The 26,256-nt window shown below is 38.6% G+C and overlaps 2 protein-coding genes and 1 long non-coding RNA gene across 9 annotated transcripts in view; 1 reads left to right on the top strand and 2 right to left on the bottom strand.

The window, feature by feature from the left end:
• The window catches only part of LOC143019972 (uncharacterized), a 400,229-nt gene that overhangs the window by 276,835 nt on the left and 97,138 nt on the right, over window positions 1-26,256 (top strand). The gene's annotated exons all lie outside the window — the stretch shown is intronic.
• Window positions 1-26,256, bottom strand: part of LOC143019740 (serine protease ndl-like) — a 232,041-nt gene that overhangs the window by 112,652 nt on the left and 93,133 nt on the right. The window lies entirely within an intron of this gene.
• Window positions 1-26,256, bottom strand: part of LOC143019968 (cell adhesion molecule Dscam2-like) — a 115,034-nt gene that overhangs the window by 50,464 nt on the left and 38,314 nt on the right. For 5 of the 6 annotated variants that reach the window (XM_076176025.1, XM_076176022.1, XM_076176023.1 and 2 more), the window contains 6 exons: window positions 11,394-11,561; window positions 10,357-10,638; window positions 10,067-10,208; window positions 9,375-9,517; window positions 8,876-9,093; window positions 2,343-2,565 (listed from right to left, as the gene is read on the bottom strand). In XM_076176025.1, the coding sequence (XP_076032140.1) occupies window positions 2,343-2,565; window positions 8,876-9,093; window positions 9,375-9,517; window positions 10,067-10,208; window positions 10,357-10,638; window positions 11,394-11,561 (1,176 nt within the window). The remainder of the gene's footprint in view (window positions 1-2,342; window positions 2,566-8,875; window positions 9,094-9,374; window positions 9,518-10,066; window positions 10,209-10,356; window positions 10,639-11,393; window positions 11,562-26,256) is intronic. The other variant, XM_076176024.1, reaches the window with a different exon arrangement.

Genomic DNA, 26,256 nt, shown 5'->3' with positions numbered 1-26,256 from the left:
GTGTTTTAATGAAGCTTTATGCTTCATCAGAGCAGACTTCTTACAGTTTTTGAGTTTCCAGTCACACACACAGCAAAATGCACCATTCTCGCCCTTTGGGTCTGGTTTTACCCAGTCTTTCAATTTAGGGCCTTGCAGCAACTCAGGATTAAACGATCCTTTTTTTATTTTTATTTTTTTTCCTTGGTGGGGTATTACCGTCATTTACCCCAGGCTCAGGATTTCCAAACTCACTCATTGTTAACAACAACACAAGTTTACACAGTTATCATACAAGCACTACTGTGACCCGTGAAGCTATACGAGGTCCATTAAAAAAGTATCCGACCTTGGTCCATAAAAGGAAAAATAATTTACCATTCAGGAATCCATTTTTGTGGCAGTTGACGGCACCCTTACTGCGCATGCGTGGAAATTTTAAAAGCTGTAGTGCGCGCCAGTTCCCACCTGTTAAGGCTAGAGTGCAGTCATCCAGTACGTACTCGTCGGATTATCGTCCTTACGCAACATGTCGGAGCGCATCGAGCAGCGCTATTGCATTAAGTTCTGCCACAAGCTTGGTGATACGCAAGTGCAAACTATCCAGAAGATTCAGCAAGCCTTTGGCGATGAAGCCATGGGAATAACACAGATAAAGGAGTGGTATAACCGCTTCAAGCAAGGACAAACCTCAGTTGAGAGCAAGCCACGGTCTGGCAGGCCATCCACCAGCAGAAACGAAGAATTCATTGCGAATGTTCGTCGAATAGTGGAGGACGACCGTCGTATAACCATCAACGAGATTGTCGGAGAAGTAGGAATAAGCACAGGATCAGTTCATACAATTTTAACCCAAGATTTGGCCATGCGACGAGTGTCTGCAAAATTTGTTCCAAAGTTGCTGGTGGAACAGCAGAAACAACTCCGTCTGGAAATTGCACAAGACCTGCTTGACTGTGCTAACAGTGATTCTGACTTCATGAAGACCATCATCACTGGTGATGAGACATGGGTGTATGGATACGACCCGGAAACAAAATTTCAGTCATCACAATGGAAGCATCAGACATCACCAAGACCAAAAAAAGCACGACAGGTTCGGAGCAACGTCAAGGTAATGTTGACATGTTTTTTTGACTCCAGTGGTATTGTGCATCATGAATATGCACCAGCAGGACAAACAATTAATAAGGAGTATTATCTGGAAGTTATGCGACACCTTCGCGATGCTGTGCGACGAAAACGACCGCAAATGTGGGCTGCGCGCAACCATGACAATGCACCTGCTCATTCTGCCCACCTGATCCAAGCTTACCTGGCCAAAAACAATACTCCACTTGTTCGGCACCCTCCCTACTCTCCAGACGTGGCACCTTGTGACTTCTGGCTCTTCCCTAAACTGAAAACAACCCTTAAAGGGAAGCGCTTTGAGTCGAGAGAGGAAATTATGAGAAAAACGACGGCAGAGCTCTACAACATTCCAATTTCGGCATTCCAGAGATGTTACCAGCAGTGGCAGCACCGCTGGGAGAAGTGTGTGCACTCCCAAGGGGAGTACTTTGAAGGTGATTGAATAAAAGTTTTGAAATGTACACAAATCTTTTCTTTATGGACCAAGGTCGGATACTTTTTGAATGGACCTCGTAGAGGCCAGGCCAAGTGTACATAGTGTTGCTAGATTTAGAACAAAGTACCTGAATATTACTATTGCATTCAGATATGATATTAATTTGCAAACCTAAATAATGAAAGATACAATGAGAAGGCTTTGAAATCCCAATATATCTAGCTTTTTTAAATAAAAATCCCAATATCCCAATACATCACCCAAAATCCCAAGATCTTGGGGGGAAATCCCAAGGAGTGGTAGCACTGGTACATTGGCACATCTTGATGAGAAAGCACAATGTCATCATACGGGCAATAGTTTTTTCTTAGGAGCGACTGTACATGTCACCCCCATATGTAACTTGTCCCCATATTACCCTAATCATTAAGTTCAGCATCCCATACACAAAATTATTACTGATAGGCCTATATCAAGTCAATACTACTAGACAATATGCATCTTCCTGGCACTCTTTCAATACTAACCACAAACTGCCAGTGATGTTGTGTAATATTGATTATTACAAATTTGCATGATGGCATGCAAACTTTGTATGGTTTTCAGTGAGAAAGTGTGAGAAATGTATGAGGGGGAGAGTAAAAACAAGGATGAAGATGTTCCACTCCCTTGGCTACCTACCTCATTTTGTGAGCATTGGCAGAAGATTGGAAAAAAACAAAACAAAACAAAAACAAAAATGTTATGATAAAAGATTGAGCTGCAATAGGATAGTTATTGGCAAACTACTACATACATGTTGTCCAGTGGTTGTCATGGGAAGCCCGATACTCCAGTGTAAAGTGTGTGATGGCACATCCCCCATCCTGCCACCGCCCCAGCCACACAGCAACACTGCTGCTGTTGGTTGATGCCACCTGGTGTGGGGGAGGGGGAAGGGGTGCTGATCCCGCTGTCCGTGTCATGATCAAGTTGGAGGGGTCCGACTCCCCCACATGGGTGTAGGCCGTCACATATACCTAAAATTTGTTAGAGTAATTATCTATTGATCTATTCAACATGATATGTCAGGTTTGGTTTAAATGATTAGTGGGCAGTCCCCTGATTGATGGAGGTAAAATCATAAAATGTAAACCCTTTAACTTGATATCACTATTCTTATATTTTACTGTTACTAAATTAAGACCCTTCACTGAGGAAGTGCCTCTACAACATATTGATTAAGAAATTCATGGGTAGGCTACACACCACAAAATGAATACTTCAAACAAGACAAAAAAAAAAAAAAAAAAAAAAAAAAAATAGATAAATAAATAAATAAATAAATAAATAAATAAATAAAATAAAATAAATAAATAAGTAAAATCAATACTCCACCAGATCTTACAGACAACAACCAGGGATGTGACAAAAATTGTTAGTATGTCTCCACTCTGGTTACTATCCAAAATTAAAACAACACCATTGAATTAACCTGGCAATAAACACAAAGTGCCCAAGATACAATTACTACATAGAAGACACAGATCACATTACTTACACTTACTCTAGAAAAACACAAAATCTCTTCAATGAGTGACCCATAGGCATAACTGGTGGCCAAAGCTGGGTTCAAAATGGCTACAAGTCTTCTGCAAGTGAGAACAGGAACAACCGATTGACAGAAGAAAACTGGAACTTGATAAAGTAAAAAGCTAGAGGGACATTAAGAAATTTATTCCAAAGAAAGTAAAGATTGACTGGAATAACCCCAGCTCCAGAATAGTTTCTGTAAAAAAAAATAAAAAAATAAAAAAATAAAAAGAAAACACGCACACACACTTAAAGAAGGAAAAGTGCCACAGGACTGGAAGAAGGCAAACATTGTACCAATTTATAAGGGAGGAAACAAAGAAGACCCATCAAACTACAGACCGGTCTTCCTGACAAGCACAGTAGCAAAAAATTGTGAAAAAATAATCAAAAATAGATGGGTTAAGGATTTGGAAGAAAAAACTATACTGAATCCAAATCAATTTGGATTCAGACATGGAAGATCATGTACAACAAACTTGATCTGCTTCTACTCAAGATTAATGGACATAATACAAGAGAGAGATGGGTGGGCAGACTGTGCCTTTCTGGACCTACAAAAGGCATTTTATAAGGTACCACACAATAAACTAATAAGGAAAATAGAGTCAATAGGTGGCATCAGAGGAAAATTATTGGAATGGATGAAAGACTTCCTGACTGGGAGGAAAATGAGAGTAGTGATTAGAGATAAATTCTCAAATTGAGAAGATGTGGTAAGTGGTGTCCTGCAGGGATCAGTACTGGCCCTGATCATGTTTGCTATATACATAAATGACATGGATAAAGGAGTAGAGTGTTACATGAATTTCTTTGTAGATGATGCAAAAATACTAAAGGAAGTAAAAATGGAGGAAGACTGCAACTTATTACAACAAGACTTGGACAAGATCTGGAAATGGACTCAAAAGTGGGAAGTAAAATTCAATATCAAGAAATGTAGTATAATGGAATTTGGAAAAAGTGAAAACAGAATATCAAAAGATTACAAAATTGGTGAAGAGGTAAAAAAAGTAAGCTCCGAGAAAGATCTTGGATTGATGATGAGCAAGGACATGACACTGGGTAAGCATATTAATAAAATAGTTGGAGAAACCTACAATTCATTAAGGTCAATAAAAGTGGCATTTGCTTATTTGGACGTGGAAATGATAAAAGAAATTCTAACTACACTAATAAGACCAAAACTTAAGTACGCAGCAACACTATGGACACCCAGTAACAAAAAGAATATAAAAAAAAAAAAAAAAAAAAAATAGAAAGAATACAAAGAACAACAAAACTGGCACCAACTCTTTCCAAAATGACATATGAGCAAAGACTGTCCAAATTAGAATTACCAACTCTGGAACAAAGATGGGAAAGAGGAGACTTACTATCTATAGAATAATGAAAGGAATGGAAATCTTAGATAAGAATGACTTATGGAAATGGGACAATGGAAAAATGAGAGGACACGAAAAGAAACTAAAGATAATTACAGAAAAGATCTGAAAAAAAACAGCTTCCCACACAGAGTGATAGATACTTGGAACAAATTAGACAAAGAAACAGTGTGTGCAAACACTATTCAAGATTTTAAGAAAAAACTTGATGCTGAGAGATACAAAGATGGGTCACCATGAGCATAGCTCCCTTCCCATATAATACGACTAGGTAAATACAAACACACGTCGGTCGGAGTGGCAGCGAAGTCTGGACTCCGGTGATAACTCCAAATTTCGAGGATCACAACAAGGAAGTACCTGTGTTGTATTAATAGGGAAGGGGAAAGCTCGTGGTGTAGTGGGAAGGTGAAGAAAAAGGAGAAGGGGAGGGATTACTGAGGAAAATGGAAGGAAATGAGGAAGGGGAAGATAGGGCCCAGGAACAACTCAGACAGTATGTAAACAAGAGACGGCCTGACGATAATGAAGTTGATGTGATTAGTAAAAATGTAAAAAAAAAAAAAAAAAAAAATAATAGAAGTATAGACATGAGCAGCGCAATGGAAGGTGAAGATAACTATTTCCATGGATTTAATGAGGGAGGAAATGACAACCTCCCCCGACTAGTAAATTTAGAGGAGAAACTAAAAGAAATGAATGAAAATTGGGAAGCTAAGTTTAACCAAATAAAGTCAATTACTCAAAGAGTTGATAAGCTGGAAGAACTAAAGAAGGAGAATCAAAACCTAACTAAAGAAATAGTAGAATTAAAAAGACAGTTAAGAGAAGTAAAGGAAGAGAATGAGGAATTGAAGAGGAGTAATAAAGAGAATAAAGAGTCCATAGCAAAAGAGGTAAGTGGTTGGAAAAAAGTACAAGAGAACAATAAAATTGAATTTAGAGGTATAATGGAACAGCAGATGAAAGAACAAACTGAAGACACAGTTATTAAAGTGATGAGGGAGAAGGAGAATATAGTAAGAGACTTAGCAGATAAAAAGAAATGTATAATTATATTAGGGATGGAAGAGAAGTATAATCTAAATAGGACTACAAGAATAAAGGAGGAAAAGGAAAAAGTAAATAATATATTAGAAGTAGTTCAAGAAGATGAACCAGAAATAGGGAAACAAATAGAAGAAATGTATAGGCTTGGGAAATACAAAACAGATAAGACTAGACCAATTAAGTTTAAATTCAGGTCACAAACGACAGCAGAGAATATCTTAGCAAAAAAAGGGAACCTAGCAGACAGTGAGGAATATAAAAATGTATGGATAAAAAGAGAAATGAATAAAGAGGAAAGAGAGGATGAGAAAACAAAGAGACTAGAAGCTAAGGAAAAAAAAACGAGAAAAGAACAGAATCAGACAAAGAGAAATTCTATTGGAGAGTAGTGAATATGAAAGTGAGGAAATGGTTCATAGCAGAGGAAAACAGAAGGGAAATGAAAAACACAATGGAAGTAGCAGAAAATTAAGTGTCTTACACAAATATAGATGGCTTAATAACAGGCTTGAATGAACTGAACTATTATCTCAAGGAAAAAGAGCCGGACATAATGGGAATTGTAGAGACAAAATTGAAAGGTCCACTACCACCCAACAGTGTAGGACATGGTGCATATAATTATTGGATTAGAAACAGAGAGGTAAAACAAGGGGGTGGAATTATGTTCCTGACTAAGAAGGATATAAATGTGAGGAATGTCATATATGGAAAGAATAGAGTAGAGATGATTATGATGGAAGTGGAGGACAGGGATGGGAAGAGCAGGAAGTTTGTAGTAAATTATGTGCCTCCTAAAATGGCCTCGTGGGAAGAGAGAGAACACAAATGTATGTTAGAAGACACAAGGATAACACTAAATAAGATAATGGAAGATGGAGGAAGAATAGTTATAATGGGTGACTTTAATTGTAAAGAAATCTGCTGGGAAGAGATGACAGTAAAGGGTGGAGACGACCTATGGGGAAATGTACTACTTGATATGATTATAGAACATACAATGATGCAATGGATTCAAGAGAATACTAGGTATAGAAATGAGGAAGAACCATCGAGACTGGACCTAATAATCACATCAGAACCCAAAATAGTGGACAAGATTGAATATAAGACACCAATAAGTAAAAGTGACCACATATTGGTTGAACTGGAACTAAATGAAGAAAAATACATGAAAAAAGAATATTGAAAGGGAATATTAATGTATGATTTTTTTTTATGAAATAATAGAATTCTTCCAAAAAGCAGACTGGGAAAGAATACACAAGGAGGAAACAACAGTAGAAGAAAAATGGAATATTTTGACAAAGATTTATAAAGAAGGAGTGGAAAAGTATGTCCCAAGACAAAAGCAAGAAAAAGAATATGTAAAGTGCTGGTACAACAAAAGATGTAGAGAGTTAAAAGACAAGAGATTTAGTTTGAATAAAATGGAAAAAAGACAAAAGACCTGAAAAATGGAAAATACATATTAGTTATAGAAATGAATATGTATAAGGGTGCAGATGTCATAGAAAAATGTAAAGATCAACCAAAACTATTTTACAGATTTGTAAACAACAAACTGAAAAACACACAAGAATTAGAGAAACTACGACAAGGAGGAGTTGAATACACAGAGGAATTAGAAATGGCAGAAATTGTAAACAAACATTTTAAATCGGTGTTTACAAGGGAGAATATGAAACTTAGAGATATCGAATGGGAGGAGAAAGTCCCCCCTATGGAATGAAATAATGAAACACTTGAGTAATCTCGATGTCAGAAAATCGCATGGACCAGATGAAATAGCAAACTGGATTTTGAGAGAATGCAGGAATGAACTAACATACAAAGCACATAACCTAATAAACAGTTCATTAAAAGAAGGAAAAGTTCCAAAAGATTGGAAAAGAGCAAATATAGTACCCATACATAAAGGGGGAAACAAGGAAGACCCTACTAACTATAGACCAGTCTCTCTAACAAGTACGATAGCAAAAATTTGTGAAAGAATGATCAAAAGTAGATGGGTAAGGCATTTGAAAAACAACAACAACAACAACAACGTACTAAATCCAAGGCAATTTGGATTTAGACAAGGACATTCATGCATCAAAAACACATTTCTATTCAAGGCTAATAGATGTAATACAAGAAAGAGATGGATGGGCTGATTGTGCATTTCTAGACCTGAAAAAAGCTTTTGATAAGGTGCCACTAAAGAAGTTGCTTGAGAAATTAGAAACTGCAGGAGGAATACAGGACAAACTGCTGAAGTGGATGGAAGACTTCCTCCATGAAAGAAAAATGAGAGTATTGATAAGAGACAAACACTCTAATTGGGATGAAGTGATAAGTGGTGTTCCACAAGGAACAGTTCTGGCCCCAATAATGTTTGCTATATATATTAATGATACGGATGAAGGAATTGAAAGTTATATGAACTTCTTTGCGGATGGTACAAAATTGTTGAAAAAAGTGAACATTGAAGAAGATTATGAGTCGCTACAGAGTGATCTCAATAAAGTATGGGGATAGAGTAGGAAGTGGGAGATAGAATTCAATATCAAGAAATGTAGTATAATGGAATTTGGAAGAAACAAAAAAAAGAATAGTGGGATCATATAAATTGGGAGAACAAGAAATAAAAAAAGTAGAAAATGAGAAGGACCTGGGAGTCATTATCATGAATAATATGCCCCCTGAGAAACATATAAACAAAATTTTTGGAGAAACTTATAATCTAACAAGAACAATCAAAGTGGCATTTACATACCTGGATGAAGAAATGGTGAAGAAAATACTAGTCACTTTGATAAGACCAAGATTGGAATATGCAGCAACGATGTGGTCACCAAGTACAAAAAAATGTATAACAAAACTTGAAAGAATACAAAGAGCAATTACAAAATTGGCACCAACATTCTCAGAACTATCATATGAAGAAAGACTAGAAAAACTTGAGCTAAAGACATTAGAGGAAAGAAGAGAGAGAGGAGACTTGATAACTATTTATAGAATCATGAAAGGCATAGAAACTATTGATAGAGAGGATCTAATAAAATGGAATAGTAGAAATACAAGAGGACACGGAAAGAAAACCAAGAAAGACAGTTATAGAAGAGATCTGAAAAAGAACAGCTTTCCCCACAGAGTAATAGACATTTGGAACAAGTTAGATGAGAAAGTGGTGTGTACAAAACAATATACGAATTTAAAAACAGTCTAGATAAAATGAGATGTGAAGACGGGACACCATGAGCATAGCTCCCCTTCCCGTAAAATAGAACTAGGTAAATACACACTAAAACACACATACGATATAGATAAATTTGATCACCTGGTATTTAGCACCACATTCAAGCCCCGTGAGTGTCAGGGAGTTGACAGACCGTCCGACTGTCTTCGTGTTCCAGGTGGCACCGGCTTTATCCGCTGGGCGCCACCATACTGCCCATGCTGTAACTGCCGCGCCCCCATTGTCACCGCTCTCCCATGATACTGTGAGGCCCGTCGGGGTCGGACTGTCCACGTGGACACTTGGTGGACTTGGAGGAACTGTGGTGGAAAAGTAGTGTTATCAGAATAATTTCTTAAGGCTTACTGTATACAGATAATTCTCTTTATTGAGAAGCCATTAAATTCAGAACAAAAATGCCTCTCAGAAGTATACCAGTATATTAAAAGGTTATGGCATGCGAAATTTTCTATAGATCGGGCCCTTTCAGAGATCTATGGGAAGGCCCGAGGACTATTGCCAGCTACTGCTGGGATTCCAGTCAGTAAACTCAAGGAAACAATTATCATTATTATATACAATATAGATAAGTGTCATTTACCCTGCACATGGAGTGAATAAGTGATGGACGCGTATGCGGCTGTGACTGGGGACGAGGATGAATCAAGGGAACATGTGTAGTTGTCCTGGTCCTCTCTCTCGAGATCGCGGATCTGGAGGGATCCATCCTGCTCCAGGCTGTGTCTGGAGTGTGAGAACAAGAAGGAGTTACTATGGAGTGATAGGGACTATGATGATACCTGTCACTTTATTGATGCTAACCATATCCAGTTGACATCGAATATCCTAGAAAACCATCTAAGGAGTTTAGGGTTGATACAAAAAACATGGGAGTGGACTTTGGTTGCCAGCATTAGTTATGTCATTATTGTCAGTTAATAGTGACTACATGAGGACTCCTTAAATGAATATGTTTATTATTATATATTCATCCTTATTACAACATTCTCCAAATGATATCAGGTATACGTCATCAATAACCCTTAAATCAATATTCGACATCCTGCAACTATGACCCTGATGTAATTGTCCAGTGAGCCCTTAGCTCTTTGAATAAAATCTCTGGTTTGGTGTAGAGTAGTAGATCTTTGACCTTCCCTCTTCTATTTAATATATTCATCTATCATTAAATAGTAAATTAGTATTATCTAACATCATGGTCCATGTATATAGATACATTTCTCCCACTATGAGAACCCTGACACTCTCTGCTCTGCCTGGTGTAATACTCACCTGTCCCTGGTGTAGAGCTGCCGACCGCGTCGCCTCCAGATGGTGCTCGGGGATGATATTCCAACGGCAACACACTCGAGGCGTACTGACTCACCCCGTTGTTTTACAATGCGGCCACCCCATGATGCTAGGCCCGCTGACGCTATGGCACATAGAGGAAATAGAAAAAGTCAGGCCTACGTCGTAAGATAATTTTGTCCTGCTAATGCCACATGATTCCGCCCAGAGAACACATCTTGTCGAAAGGATCAACTGTTAGGTTTACCTGCAACAAAGAGCCTCAGTCTTACCCTGATCTACGAGTGTGAGTTTGACAGGAAGTGTGGGTGCCCCTTCGCCCAGGCGCGTCCTAGCTGTGAGCCAGAACTCGTGAGTTCCACGGGCCAGCTGTCTGAACGTGTAGGTCAGACGGTGGGCATCCAGGGTCTTCTTCTCAGTATGCCCATGGGCCGGGCGATGGTGGAGAGTGTAGTCCAGAAGGATCCCATTCGGGTACCGTGGGGGAAGCCAGCTGATCACAGCAGAGTCCGGACCAGATTGCAGGGCCCGAATACCTCCGGGAGCACCAGGAACTAAAGGAACAAACAAATTGCATCGATATCACAAAATTGAACAATTTTAATACTGACCACAGGGAAATTTGTTTATTTAAAGGAGCGTATATAATTCAGGTAGGAAGCATCAATCTCTAAAATACATGCCATATGCCACTAAGCAGCATGATATGCCAACTGGTCTTGTAAAACAGAAGAGGTTATAAGATATACAAGACGGCATAACTAAGTATAAAACATTAGGTCTATAACTACAAGTCTACAACACTTTAGAAAAATACACTTACGAAACCATATATCTAAGTAATGACAATAACTACCACCTTTAGTTGCCTCCAAGTAATTAGTGTCTGTCCATGAGCCCTGCCATAGATATCTCCAAAAAGAAAATCTAGTTTGTTGTCTGTTATTATGTGACTGACTGGGAAGAGGAGGAAGAGGAAAAGGAGTTGGTGACAGAAAAAGACACACACAAACACTACACAGACAATCACCCTATTTTTTTTTTCAAGGAAATCTATAGAGGACACAAGGACTATGTTGCCAGTTACTGTGGAGCTATGAGTTTCTAGTCAATGAAGCTGGAGGCAACATTTATTACTATCATTGGGATTGGCCAGGAGACTAAGTGTCAATCCTTCAGAGTTGAACCTCCAGATGATGGCGAAGATATTTATAGGCTTTTGAAATGGACAACAATATAGTTTTCTTCGACATTCATCTTGCAGGACCTATCGTTGGTCTATAAGCATACGAGATCATAGTTTCCTTACCATCTTCCTTCGTTGTGCAAACCAGGTCACGAGATGCCACTCCAGTGCCAGCGCCAGTAAAAGCCGCCACAGTAACCGTGTAGTTTGTGAACCGACGGAGTCCAGTGACGGTCTCTTGCCGCGCTGTTGTCATCCGAGTGATCTCCTCGACATCATCTGTGGGAGAGGCTAAGTATTCAGTGCTTGTCTGCAGGTGGGACTCCTCATGAAATTTAACTTATACTACTTGTAAAGCTAATGTTTACTTTTGGGGAGATTTGTTGACATTAAACTGATTAGATTTTAAGGGGGACTGCTATAGTCCAGTGGATACCGTGTCAAATTCATGAGCAGATCGTCGTGAGTTCCATTCCCAGAAACCACTGCGTACTATGTCGCATTGGTTCCTGAAAGCCCTAGCCAGGCAGGGAGACAATCCAACATCGATTTGTTTCAACTGACAGGGGTTTCTCACTTTCTACTGTGTAGGAGAGGACCAAGTCATTGCAGAAGATGAGGACTGCGTTATAGTCGGTTCAGGCACCTACTGCTATTACTACGCAATAAACTGCTTTGGCCTGGGAGACATCCGTATCACATTTATTAACATCACATTCACCCTTAATTCCTTCCTGTTTAAACCATAGAAAATTGCACTAAGTTTCTATCCTAATAATGCTGACTGATATTTTATACCAGGTGCATCCCTCTCATGGAACAGGTTCATAGTACTACGTCAGGAGCTTCAGCTTACAGACTGGGAGGCAAAATTAAGCAAAAGACCTGTAGATCAGATGTGGGAAATATTTCAAAATACGCTTACATCCAGTTTAAGAACAGGTGCCCCCCCCCCCCGCCATCAGGCTCGCCCAAAATGGCTTGACAAAGAAACTGAAAAAAGTATTGCTAAATAGAGACAGGCTTATAAGAAATACAATTGCTCTGGTGCACCTAATGACTATAAAAGTTACGTAATAATATAGAGGTATAAAAAAAAAAAAAACGACAATACGAAATGAATATTGCTGATAAATCCAAATACAATCCCAAAGATTTCTATAGTTACATTAGAGATAAAAAGGAATCACATTGGTCCACTATCATCTGCTGACGGTCAACTTAAATACTCAAATGAAGAAATATGTGATATTTTAAACAACTATTTTAGCTCAGTATTTGTAAACGAAACACCTCAAAGTGAACTCTAAACTGAAACCCGTGCAAAGTCTAGGGTGAAGTTACTCTCTACGGTAAAAAAAAAATGTATAGAAAAACTCAAAGTTAATAAAATACCAGGGCCTGACGGTTGGCATTCAAAAATCTTAAAGGAAATGAAAAATTAGATTGTTGTTCCATTAGAAATTATTTTCAAGAAATCCACCATATCCGGAGATGTCCCAAGAGAATGGAAGCTAGCTAACGTTACTCCCATATTCAAAAAAGGTGACAAAAAGAAACCAAATAACTACAGGCCTATAAGCTTGACTTCAATTGTAGGAAAAATGATGGAAACTATCATTAGAGATGCTATCGAACATCATTTAGAAAGTAACTGTTTGATAAATGATAGCCAGCATGGATTCAGACGGAAACGTTCTTGGGAGACTAACTTACTCGAATTCTATAATACAGTCATCTCGAATTATGACAAAAGCAACAATATATAATTTGATATATCTAGACTTTGCAAAAGCTTTTGATACCGTCCCCCACGAAAGACTACTTACTAAATTAGCTTCACACGGAATAAGTGGTAGCCTATTAAGTTGGACTAGTAATTGGTTGAACGATCGAAAACAGAGTTGTTCTAAATGACAAAACTTCTAGATAGAAAAATGTTACGAGTGGAGTTTCTCAGGATTCCGTTATTGGGCCCCTTTTATTCATAATATATATAAATGATATAGACCATGATCTAAAATCTGTCTCCAAATTTGTTGATGATACAAAACTCTGCGGAATGGCAAATGTTCACTTAAACCAGTTAGATATTCAAGAAAATTTAGATAAACTACAACAATGGTCCGAAAAATGGCTAATGAAATTTAACACAAGTAAATGCAAGGTTATTATTATCATTAATGATCTCAAATCATCTAAGCAGTGTATGTCAGCTTCTGAAAAAGCAAATAAGATTCTAGGACTAATTGCATGATTTTTTTTTACTTCAAAAGTCCATCTCTCATTAACAAGCTATATAAATTGTTAGTTCGTCCACATTTGGAATATGCTGTGTCCGTATGGTCACCGAATTTCATTAGAGGCATTGACAGATTGGAAAAAGTACAACAGTGAGTGTTCGCTTCGCTGCTACTTAACCTTTAGTAATTTTCATTCTTTTTTAGGCCCCATGCCTAGTCCTTCACTCAAGCTTGAGGGGTGAATTAAATGAGATGGATTTTTCTTATCTTCATTCTTCTACTTGGTTTTGTGAGCTACACCAAGGGAGTCCCCCTCGAGACCCCTATACAATACGTCAAACCACCTTCGTTCTGACGTCACTATTTCATTCATCCAATATCCTTTTACTTCTCAAACAAGTGCCACTCCTTAAGGGCGTGACTTTACCTCCATGCGCCAATAATTTTTCTCCTCCTCCACCTTTTTCTCCAATCAGAGAGGCTGTTATACTGTTTCAAACGATATTATTTACGTAAGCATTATGTCGCAACGGACATGGCTTATACGCTTACAATTTTTCTCACATCAGCATTGTTTGCAAATACAAGGCGCGAGCGGACGCGTGTATGACTAAGCCCAAGATCGAGAGAATACAAGGTCTGCTCGCGCGCATGTTGTGACGTCATCTGAAGGGGAGCCCACAGAGAAAATGGTGAAAACGTAAGTGAAAAATGTTAGGTAAAAGAGAAAACGTACAGGCACCACAGAGTTTCTGGGAGACTTACCTATTTCATGTTCTGCAACCGTTAAAATGGGGGTTTCATTTTGGAAAAATGTTCTTGTGGTTTATCTTTGACATATTTAATAAAGAAACAGACGATGCAGTTAAAACTGGTGATTGACGTAAACGCCATCTAGTGAGAGAGCCGCACAGTAAAATGTATGTGGATGATGCGGCTCTCCGTGCGCTTTCCCGTCTTTCCTATATAGTCTTTGGGCCAAGCACTTCTAGTGACGTCAATGCGCAGACCTAAATACTGGATAGCTGTCGAGTAGACCTTGTATTCTCTCGATTTTGACTAAGCTCTTTCTGTCGGCCGTTGTTTTTAAACCTCTAGTCGTAAAATTAGCGTACGTCTCCACCTACCCCTCTATCTACCCAATTGTTTACCTCTATCTACCGGCCTCTTACAGTGAGTCACAAAACTGATTCTAAATATCAAAAGCAAATCATACGAAAATCGATTAAAACATATGAATCTGTTTTCCCTAAAAAACGTAGACTCAGAGCTGACTTGATACAGGTCTCAAACTGTCAGGAAATATATTTAATTTGGAAGTGGGTAGAAACAACTTTGCCAACCGTGTAGTTCATGAATGAAATAAACTTCCTGCAGAGGTAGTGCAATGTAGTTCGGTTCGAAGCTTTAAGATTCGTTTAGATAAACACCTAAGCAAGATGCTGTAATGCCTGTCTTATCTTATATATTTTATTTGTTTGTTTGTTATCATTTGTCTGTTTATTAACTATTTCCTTTATTATCATTTATTATTACTTATCAGCCAATTCACTCTTATTTATTATTTACCTGTTTGTTTATTATTCAACTTTACCTATTTACTTATTCACTATTATTCATATAATTATAATTTTATTTGTTTGTTTATTTATTTATTAATTTATCATTATTATAATTTTTTTTTTGCATACGACCTAGTTATGGACCAAAAAGTCTCCTGTTGGCATGCTCCTCCTTTGTAATCCTTTGTAAATTTATCCAGTTTATCCTGTTATTTCTGCATATTTTTGTTTGTTCAGTTGTAATATGGACGCCTGTCCGGGATTTCAATTTGATCAATTGAAATTAATTGAATCTCATGAATAGATAGATCAAAGACTGGTAACTAATTCAACTTATCTTATTTTTTTCAAGTAAGTAAATCACACGCATCTGGCAACTCTGACACCTCTCGCTAATGCACGCAGTAGCATAACTTAGTATACGCTGTGCTTTCTACGGGAAAGCAGTAATTGACTGCTGATGTTGGGTAAGACGAGCTATTGGTATTATGTAAGACGAAGTTGGTTAGGTATTGGGTGAAAGGAAAGAGTAAGAGACGCTTTGGACATCTATTGATGTTCCATAGCCATTAATCTCCAGGGAAGAGCAAATAACCATTGTGCGTCACTATGAAAAATACCCTTGATCTCCTCCTCCTTATTAGTACCATTTAACTGTGACCCACCATAAAAATATAACTTGTTGTAGCTTCCCTAGTCGCTATGACTCAAAATTTGGCATTTACTAGTAACTGAGGCAAGTTCAGCTTCAAGTACCCCCTTTGAGCACAGTACAAATTATATTTAGAATATTTCTAGGCCTTCAATATATAATCTCTGACGCAGATAAGAGCTATATACGATATCTCATTTCCTTTTCAAATCCCTATGCAGTTAACCAAAGTCTTCGGGAAGGTTTTCTGAGCGCCAGAAATATTCAAACACTTGTTAATACAAAAAAATTATTTCAACCGTGGAAAAAAACCACCTTACCTAGTGTTCTCACTCTGACCGAAGCAGTGAACGGAAATTTTGCCATTAACATGTGAAGTCCAAAGTTTGGTGAATATTCACTAGGAAGTGGAGTTTTGCGGATCTACGGGATAGGAGGGAAGCTTCTAGGAGCTGTCAAGAGTTTTTATGAGAGTAGTAGAGCATGTGTCAGGATTAGAAATGGAGAGAGTGGTTCGAGGTAAAGGTGGGTCTTCGTCAGGGATGTATTATGTCGCCCTGGCTATTCAACTTATACATGAATGGGGTGGTGCGAGAGGTAAATGCAAGGGAAGTGGGTCAGGGATTGGAGACGTTTAAAGAAAATGGAGAAAAGTGGGAGGTGAGCCAGCTGTTGTTTGCGGACGACACTGCGCTTGTAGCAGGATCAGAGGAGGGATTGAGGAAGTTGATGACAGAGTTTGGGAGAGTGTGTGAAAGAAGAAAGTTGAAGATAAATGTGGGTAAAAGTAAGGTGATGAGATGTACAAGGGGTGAAAGTAGCAGCAGACTAGAAGTGAGCATTAAGGGAGAGTGACTGGAAGAAATGGATAGTTTTAGATACTTGGGTGCGAATGTGGCAGGAAAGGGAGGAGTAGAGGTGGAGGTAGAATGTAGATTGAGAGAAGCGAGTAAATGCCGTAGTGGATTAAAAAGTGTCATGAGGAATAGACATTTGGGAATGGATGCTAAGAGGATACTACGAAGGAGTGATTGTGCCAACAGCACTGTATGGGGCAGAAACATGGAACATAAGAGACGAAGAGAGAAGTTTGAATGTGTTTGAGATGAGGTGTCTGAGAAGTATGATGGGGGTTACTAGGCTAGATAGAGTGAGAAATGAGGAGGTGAGGAGGAGAACAGGGGTGTTAAGGGAGTTGGGGGATAGGGTGGACGAAAGAGTATTGGGATGGTTTGGACACATGAAAAGAATGAGTGAAGAAAGACTTGTAAAAGAGGTATGGAAGGCAGATGTGGGGGGAGTGAACACAAGGGGGCAACCTAGGATGAGATGGATGGATGGGATAAAAGAGGCTTTGGGGAAGAGGAGAATGTCTGTTGAGGAAGGACGGGAGAGGACAGAAGACAGGGGTGAATGGAGAATGGTTGTATATGGATGATGTGATGCATGAGGTGGAATGGATGGGGGATGGGAGGTGAGGTGTGTGTGAGAAAAAATTGATGCAGCCCGAAGGGATTTCTCCTCGTCTTCTCCTTTTCTGCGTGAGGGGACGGAGGGGGGGGGGGGGGGTGTCGCCGATTTAATGAAGCGGACTTGCTGTGGATGTGCTGTGTTTTGTGACATTGCATCTGACTCAGGACAGTGGACAATATGCAGGGATGACCCGCCATCCAGGAGGTGCCAAGATAAGAGGGAGGGTAGAGGGTGGAGGGGAGTGGAGTGTATTAAGGATGTAATGGGTGGGAATGGTTTTTATGCCTTTGTTTTTTGGCTACCTTGTAAGGGGAAAAAGCCTTTGGTATATGTATGTATGTTTACAAGATGGAGTTTCCCTCGAGAAATTCTTGAACAGCCCCACTGCATTACAATTGGAAGAAGTGGAGCCTCTTCCCTCTTCTGATGCAATTGTAAAATTTAAAGTAAATAGATTAGTGATTAATCTAGAGTTAGAAAAAATCAAATTAGAGATTGGGAGAAAATGGAGAGAGAGAGAGAGAGAGAGAGAGAGAGAGAGAGAGAGAGAGAGAGAGAGAGAGAGAGAGAGAGAGAGAGAGAGAGAGAGAGACATGAAAATGGGGAGAAAGAACGTGAAAAATAATTTAAAAGAGAGGAGAAAGAATTCGAGTATTTACGTAAATTAGAGTTAATAAACCGTGAAAAAGAGGCCAAAGTTTCATTGCAGTTGAATAAAGAGATCCATTCAGTTCCAAATTTCAAAGAGTCAAATTCCGAATACTTTTTCAGGCAATTTGAACGATTAGCCCAACATAGGAAATTGACAGAAGAAGAATGGACATGGCTTAACCAAACTAAACTAACTGGTACAACTGCAAGAGTATTCAGTACTATTGAGGAATAACCCTTCTACTTTTTAGTAAAAGAAAGTATATTAAAGGCGTATCATATCACCCCTGAAGCTTACAGACAAAAGTTTAGAAGTTTAGTTAAGTCTCCCCTTGACACTTACGCAGAGTTTAATTCTGAAAAGATAAAGCTTTTTAAGCAATGGTTGTCTTCCAAGGGAGTAGAATCCTATAATCAACTCATTAATATTATGGTACACGAAGAGTTTAAGAGGCACATTCCATTCTCTATAATGCTGTATATCAACGATAAGGACATTTCATATTTTAGTGAGGCGGCCTTATTGGTTGATCAGTTTGCAGTAGTACACAAAATAAATACGCAACGAAAAAAGCCACATGTACAGTCATCAGTATGTTTTCTTGGCACTCCTGATGGTAAGCTGGTGGGGATACCCAATAATGTTTTGTGTGGATATAGGAAACATACTGTATACTACATTTCCAAATGTCCTGAGCCAAAATGTAACACTTCACACTACTCTGGGAGGACCAAAGTATTGATAGGTCTTCGGTAAAGCTAGGTGATGGAACAAAATCCCAAAAACCTCATAAACCCATGTCATACATTGTAACTAAACCTTCTACATCTCCTGAGGATCTCTTTAAAATTTTCAAATCCTCTGGTAAAGTTGCTATAACCAAAGAAGTTCCATTCTACCCAATAACCATTCTGAGAGACACTGGCTCTGCTCAGTGTATTTCTTTAAAGATACCCTACCTGGAGTTGAAAAGAGGAGTACTGGAGATAAGATCCAAATAGAGGATATGTCCACGGTCCAATCCGCAAATCTAGCTAAAGTATTCCTTAAATGTAATCTTGTAAATAAGGAAGTAACAGTTGGCCTCAGAGAAAAGTCAATGCCAATTCCTGGAGTTTAGTTCATCATAGGCAATGACCTTGCAGGTTCATTAGTAGTACCTCCCTTATAGTCAAAACCACTTGTGGCAAAAGTCCCACAATTGTAGATCACATACTGTTGTGAAAAATACACTGACCTTATTACAAGGCTTTATTCAACATAAAATATATACCATTCTCTGAAAACAGAGAGAGAAGAAATGGTATAGGAATATTAACCACAAAACATAAATATAAACACACAAACCTGACATAAACATAAACACAACATTATATTATACATATATAACCCATATACATGTAACAACTCATAACAATATAATACTTATGCTACAAACATACAGAATTGTTAATACACACCTTTACAGGGAGAACACTGGCTGAATAATGACAGCTGGAAAACAACATGACTGTCTTTTAAATGCTTCCCACACAGTGGTGCCAGATCAATGATTACAATACACAGTGCTGCCAGATCAATGATTACAATACAGCACTACCATAACACATCCTGAATTTTCCCCCTATGTGCAGTAATTTGTGCCAAATCAGTTCCCTTAAACGAAACTGCACCTGATATTTTTTATTTATCTACACAAATCATGTCACCTTGTAACCTCATCAAAGCTCAACAATCTGACTTTATCTAAAAATATTTCCATAGATTAGCAGAAGATTCTAAAGATTAAATGGGCAAATTCTTTGTATTCTATTACCAACAAAGTATTCTCATGAGATGTACAAAGTCCCCTTTACATTTAAATTCTGACACTTGGGCAGAGATTCACTAAGAAGTTATACTTCATTCAATTAGATCTCAAATAATTGAAATAGCTCATGATTATTCAGGCGGTCACGTAGGAATTTGTAAGACCTATGACAAAATTTTAGAAAATTTCTTTTGATCCAATCTAAAAAAGAACATTAAAGAATATGTTCAAACCTGCCATGTTTGTCAGCTCGCTGGCAAACCAAATAAAAAAATCCTTAAAGCCCCTTTAAATACTCCAAAGCTGGAAATAACCTAATTAAAAGAAGAAGGACCGTGCAGATTCAAAGCAGGAGAGACGAAATAGAAAGAGTAGTACTAAACAAGCATATCAACAAAAGGAAGAGATCAGAGAAAAGAAAGACATGGATGAAATAGAGGAAACTATTTGGAAAGGTAAAAGTATTAAAAGGACCGAGCACAAACATGCTTTAGGAAGATGTCAAATGATATGTTTGAAAAATAGAAATGGAGAGATTTAATGCAGAGGCAGAATGGTAAAAAGAGTAGAATTTTTTTTACCAAGAGTTTTACTCGTCGAAGACCGCAGCTGAGTAAGTATATTAATCTGTAGATGTTAGTAGTGTACCAGAGATTAGAAAAGAAGTAGAATTTGCTCTAAAATATGAAACGCGGAAAAGCAGCTGGGGAATATGGTGTATCGATAGATCTTTTGAAAGACGCATGGGAAAGAAATTCATATTTAGTTCAGTTGTACTCCCAGTGCTTACGTCAAGAAAGCGTTCCTGAATCGTGGTGCAATGCTATAGTGATTTTGCTCCATAAAAAAGGAGACCAGAAAGACCTTAGTAACTACCGACCGATTAGCTTGCTATCAAATGTATATAGAGTATTCTCCAAGATCCTTACAAATAGACTAAGTCAAGTTTTAGATGGAAACCAACCAAGAGAACATGCAGGCATCAGAAGCAGATAATCGATTATAAGTAATTTGGAGGCGATGAACCAACTTAAAAAAGAAAAAAAAAAAAAAAAAAATAGATTACAATATATCTTTTTGTTTAGCCGTTGTAGATTACGAGAAAGCCTTTGACCCAGTAGAACAAATAGCAATACTAAACTAGTAACGCAAGCAGGGTACAAACGAACAGATCGTAAGGGTTCTAGAAAATATTTATGCGAAAGGTACCGCTGTAATTTGACTACATAAAGATACAGAAAATATCAATATCGAGAAAGGAGTACGGTAAGGCGACGATACAATTTCACCCAAATTATTTACAGCTTGCTTGGAAGAATTTTTCAGAAGGTTGAGTTGGGAAGAGATAGGTTTGAAGATTAATGGCGAATATTTTAACCACGTAAGATTTGCGTATGGCATTATTCTTATTTCAGAAAGAGCAGAAGAATTTCAAGAAATGCTGAGTGATCTGAACAAGGAAGGTTTCAAAGAAGGTTTAAAAAGGAATAAGAGTAAAACCAAAGTGGTGTTCAACACGAAAGTTCAAAGAAAAGGTATTGTAATTGATGGTGAGAGTCTTGAAGATGCTGAAGAGTATATTTAGGCTAGATGGTGAAAGTGACCAGAGATCATGATAATGAAATAAAAAGACGTATTGCAATTGGTTGGAAAGCGTTTGCTAAGTATAATAGAATACAGAGAGGCTTTCTACCTATATGTCTGAAACGTAAAGTTTACGATCAAGGCATTCTGCCAGCAATAATCTACGGATGCGAAACTTTAAAAATGACAAAGGCTGTGGAGACAAAGCTAAGAAGTGCACAGAGGAGAATGGAAAGATCAATGATGGGAATAACGCCGAGAGACCGAAAGAGAGCAAGTTGGGCGTGAGTGAGTGAAAACTACTGTATTGTGGAGGCGGTAAAAGAGAGGAAGTGGAATTGGGCAGGTAAGTTAGTGCGAACGACTGATGAGCAATGGAGCAAGTGTGCTACTGAATGGGCGCCGCGATATGGAAAGCGTGGAAGAGGGAGACAAGACCGGAGGTAAAGAGACGAGATAGAGAAGTTTGCAGGAATGACGTGGCAGATGTTAGCGCGGTCGCGTGAATCATGGAATGCTATGAAGGAGGCCTTTGTTCAGCAGTGGACTTAGGATGGCTGATTTGATTGATTGATTGATTGATGTAGAGACCACTCTGTACCATTGCCGACCACGACATAGTGCTAAAACCTAATGTATCTCCTCTCCGCCAGAGTCCATACAAGTTACCCCCTCACAAGCTGCAGATTCTTCGAGTTGAGGTCAACTATCTACTAGAGACGGGACTAGCCGTTCCCAGTTCATCCCCATGGGCTTCACCCTGTCTGCTGTGCCTAAGGAGAAGGATGAGTGGTGGTTCTGCACGGACTACTGTCGCCTAAACGACCCTACGGTAAAGGATATCTATCCGGTGCCCCTCATCGACACCTTAGTAGATAATGTAGGAAAGGCCACCTAACTAAAATAGACCTCTTCAAGGGCTATCACTAAATTTCCCTATCCCCAAAAGCCCAAATATTATCCTCCTTTATAACCCCTTTTAACCTTTATAGTTACACCATTTTGCTCTTTTGGGCTATGTAATGTCCCTGCTACCTTTCAAAGGCCCATTAATGTAACCATTTCTGAGTCGGGTGATTAGGGCTCTCATTATACCAATGACTTTTTAGATTTTTAAGAGGTCCTTTCACTTGCCGACCATATAAGAGCTCAAAGGGAGAATATCTTAATGACTCTAGAGTGGTTTCTCTAATGGCAAATGGCATGAGAAGTAATCCTTCATCCCAATCAGACTGTCTGCTGTTATAGAGTTTACATAGCATTGCTTCAAGAGTTTGGTGGAACCATTCTACGGCTCCTTGTGACTCAGGGTGATAAACATTTTGAGAGGGTTTGACTTATTTCTAATTCTTTTAGTACACTGGTAAAGAGTTAACTTGTGAAGTTTATCACTTTGTCACATTGAATTTCCTCGGGCAAACCTACTCGAGGGAAAAAAAATTAGCGTTAGCGATGTTTTTTTCATCCATTTTAATATGGAAAGCTTCGAGGAAACTCGTAAGTGGACGCATCATAGTCAGAATGTATTGTTTTTGGCAATGGCCCCACTACGTCGATGATAATTTCATCAAAAGGGTTCCCTGATACAGAGATGGGAGATAAAAAGCCTTTAAGGATTTGTTGATTTGGTTTGCCAGCGAGCTGACAAAGATGGCAGCTTTAAACATGTTCTTCAATGTTCTTTTTAGATTGGAGGCAAAAGAAATGTTCTAAATTTTGCTCATAGGTCTTACAAACTCCTACGTAACCGCCTGAACCATCATGAGCTATTTCATTGATTTCAGATCTAATTGATTGAGGTACAACTTCCGAGTGAATCTCTGCCCAAGTGTCAGAATTTAAATGTAAAGGGGACTTTGTACATCTTATGAGAATACCTTGTTGGTAATAGAATACAAAGAATTTGTCCACTTAATCCTTAGAATCTTCTGCTAATCTATGGAATTTTTTTTTAAGTACAGTCGGATTGTTGAGCTTTGATGAGATTACAAGGTGACATGATTTGTGTAGATAAATAAAAAATATAAGGTGCAGTTTCGTTTAAGGGAACTGATTTGGCACAAATTACTGCACATATGGAAAAAATTCAGGATGTATGTGATCTACAATTGTGGGACTGTTGCCACAAGTGGTTTTGACTATAAGGGAGGTACTACTAATGAGCCTGCAAGGTCATTACCTATAATGAGCTGAACTCTAGGAATTGGTATTGACTTTTCTCTGGGGCCAACTGTTACTTCCTTATTTACAAGATTACATTTAATGAATACTTTAGCTAGATTTGCGGATTGGACCGTGGACAGATCCTCTATTTGGATCTTATCTCCAGTACTCCTCTTTTCAACTCCAGGTAGGGCATCTTTAAATAAAATGGATTGAGCAGAGCCAGTGTCTCGCAGAATGGTTATTCGGTAGAATGGACTTTCTTTGGTTATAGCAACTTCACCAGAGGATTTTAAATCTTTAAGACATCCTCAGGAGATGTCGAGGGTTGAGTTACAATGTATGACATGGGTTTAAGAGGATTTTAGGGTTTTGTTCTACCACCTAGTTTTACCGAAGACCTATCAAAAGTTTGGGTCTTTCCAGAGTAGTGCGATGAGGTACACTTTGGCTCGGGACATTTGGAAATGTGATGTCCAGTATGTTTACTATATCCACACAAAACACTATTAGGTATCCCCACCAGCTTACCATCAGGAGTGCCAAGGAAACGTACTGATGACTATACATGTGGCTTTTTTCGTTGCGTATACATTTTTGTACTACTGCGAACTGATCAACCAATATGGCCGCCTCATTGAAATATGAAACGTCCTTATCGTTGACATACAGCATTATAGAGAATGGAATGTGCCTCTTAAACTCTTCGTATACCATAATATTAATGAGTTGATTATAGGATTCTACTCCCTTGGAAGACAACCATTGCTTAAAAAGCTTTAGCTTTTCAGAAGTAAACTCTACGTTAGTGTCAAAGGGAGACTTAACTAAAATTTTAAACCTTTGTCTGTAAGCTTCAGGGGTGATGTGATACGCCTTTAATATACTTTCTTTTATTAAAAAGTAGAAGGGTTATTCCTCAATAGTACTGAATACTCTTGTGGCTGTACCAGTTAGTTTAATTTAGATAAGCCATGTCCATTCTTCTCCAGTCAATTTCTTATTTTGGGCTAATCGTTCAAACTGCCTGAAAAAGTATTCGGAATTTGAGTCGTTGAAATTTGGAACTGAATGGATCTCTTTATTCAATTGGAATGAAACTTTGGCCTCTTTTTCACGGTTTATTAAATCTGATTTAAGTGAATCCTCAAGTTCTTTCCCCTCTCTTTCATATTCTCTCTCACGTTCTTTCTTCTCTCATTTTTATGTCTCTTTTTTCTCTTTCTAATTGCATTTTTCCCATTTTAAATTTATTTTTTCTAACTCTAGGTTAATCACTGATCTATTTACTTTAACTTTTGCAATTACACCAGAAGAGGGAGGAGGCTCCACTTTTTCCAATTGTGATGCAGTGTGGTTGTTCATAAATTCCTCGTGGGGAAACTCCATCATGTAAATGAAATGGGTAATTTAGGGTTTCGAATTGTTTAAAATTTGTATCTACTCTCTAGTGAATATATACCAATCCTTGGACCTCACAAGTCAATGGCAAATTTTCCGTTCGCCGCTTCAATTACAGTGTGAACATTACATAAGGTGGGTTTTATCCGCGGTAGAAATAGTTTTTATTTCAACAAGTGTTTGAACATTTCTGGCGTAGGGATTCCAAAAGAAAATGAGATATCATATATTACTCTTGGCTGCGTCAGAGATTATATCGAAGGTCCAGAAATATCTTCAAACACGACTTGTACTGTGTTTAAAAGGGAGTGCTTGAAGCTGAACTTACGTCAGTTACTAGTAAGTGCCGAATTTTGAGTCATAGCGACTGTGGAAGCTACAGCAAGTAATGTTTATGGTGGATGTCACAGTTAAATAATATTGATAACGGGAAGGAGGTCAAGCGTACTTTTTATAATGACTCACAGTGTTATTTGCTCTTCCTTGGAGATTAATGGCTATGGAACATCAAAAGATGTCCAAAGCGTCTCTTACTCTTTCCGTTCACACAATACCTAAAGTTCGTCTTACCTAACACCAATAGCTCGTCTTATTTAAAATCAACTGTCAATTACTCCTTTCCCGTGGAAAACACAGAGTATACTAAGTTGTTGCTGCATTAGCGAGAGGTATCAGAGTTGCCAGTATGTATGATTTACTTACTTGAAACAAAAACCTTTTAAGTTACATACATACATACATACACCAAGGTAGCCAAAAAGGGAAAGGCATAAAATCATTTCCACCCATTCCATCCCTGAATACACTCCACACCCCTCCACCCTCCCTCTTATCTGAGCACCTCCTGGATGACGGTTCATCCCTGCACCTTGTCCACTGCCCTGGGTCAGAAGCAGTGTCGCAAGACACAGCACATCCACAGCAAGGATGCTTCATTAAATCGGCTAAACCCCCTCTCCGTCCCCCATTGCATAAAAGGAGAGGACGGGGAGAAAGCCCTTCGGGTTGTGTCAAATTTGCTCACACATACTACCTCACCCCCCATCCCCCTGCCCATTCCACCTCATGCAATCACAACATCATCCATATACAACCATTCTCCATTCACCCCTGTCTTCTGTCCTCTCCCTTCCTTCCTCAACAGACATTCCCCTCTTCCCCAAAGCCCCCTTCACCCCATCCATCCACCTCATCCTAGGACGTCCCCTCATGTTCACTTCCTCCACATCTGCCTTCCATACCTCTTTTACTAGTCTTTCTTCACTCATTCCTTCCATGTGTCCAAACCATCCTAATATTCTTTCATCAACCCTATCTCCCAGCTCCTTTTCCACCCCTGTTAAGTTGAGTTATTTACCAGTCTTTGATCTATTTATTCCTGAAGTTCAATTTAGTTAAATTTATCAAACTGAGATCCCGGACAGGCCCCCATATTACAACCTCTAA

Source organism: Oratosquilla oratoria, chromosome 38 (genome assembly GCF_046742065.1).
Source record: "Oratosquilla oratoria isolate Oo_2021 chromosome 38, ASM4674206v1, whole genome shotgun sequence".
Lineage (NCBI taxonomy): Eukaryota > Metazoa > Arthropoda > Malacostraca > Stomatopoda > Squillidae > Oratosquilla > Oratosquilla oratoria.
Note: the sequence above shows the minus strand (reverse complement) of the source record. Positions and strands in the feature narration are given on the sequence as shown.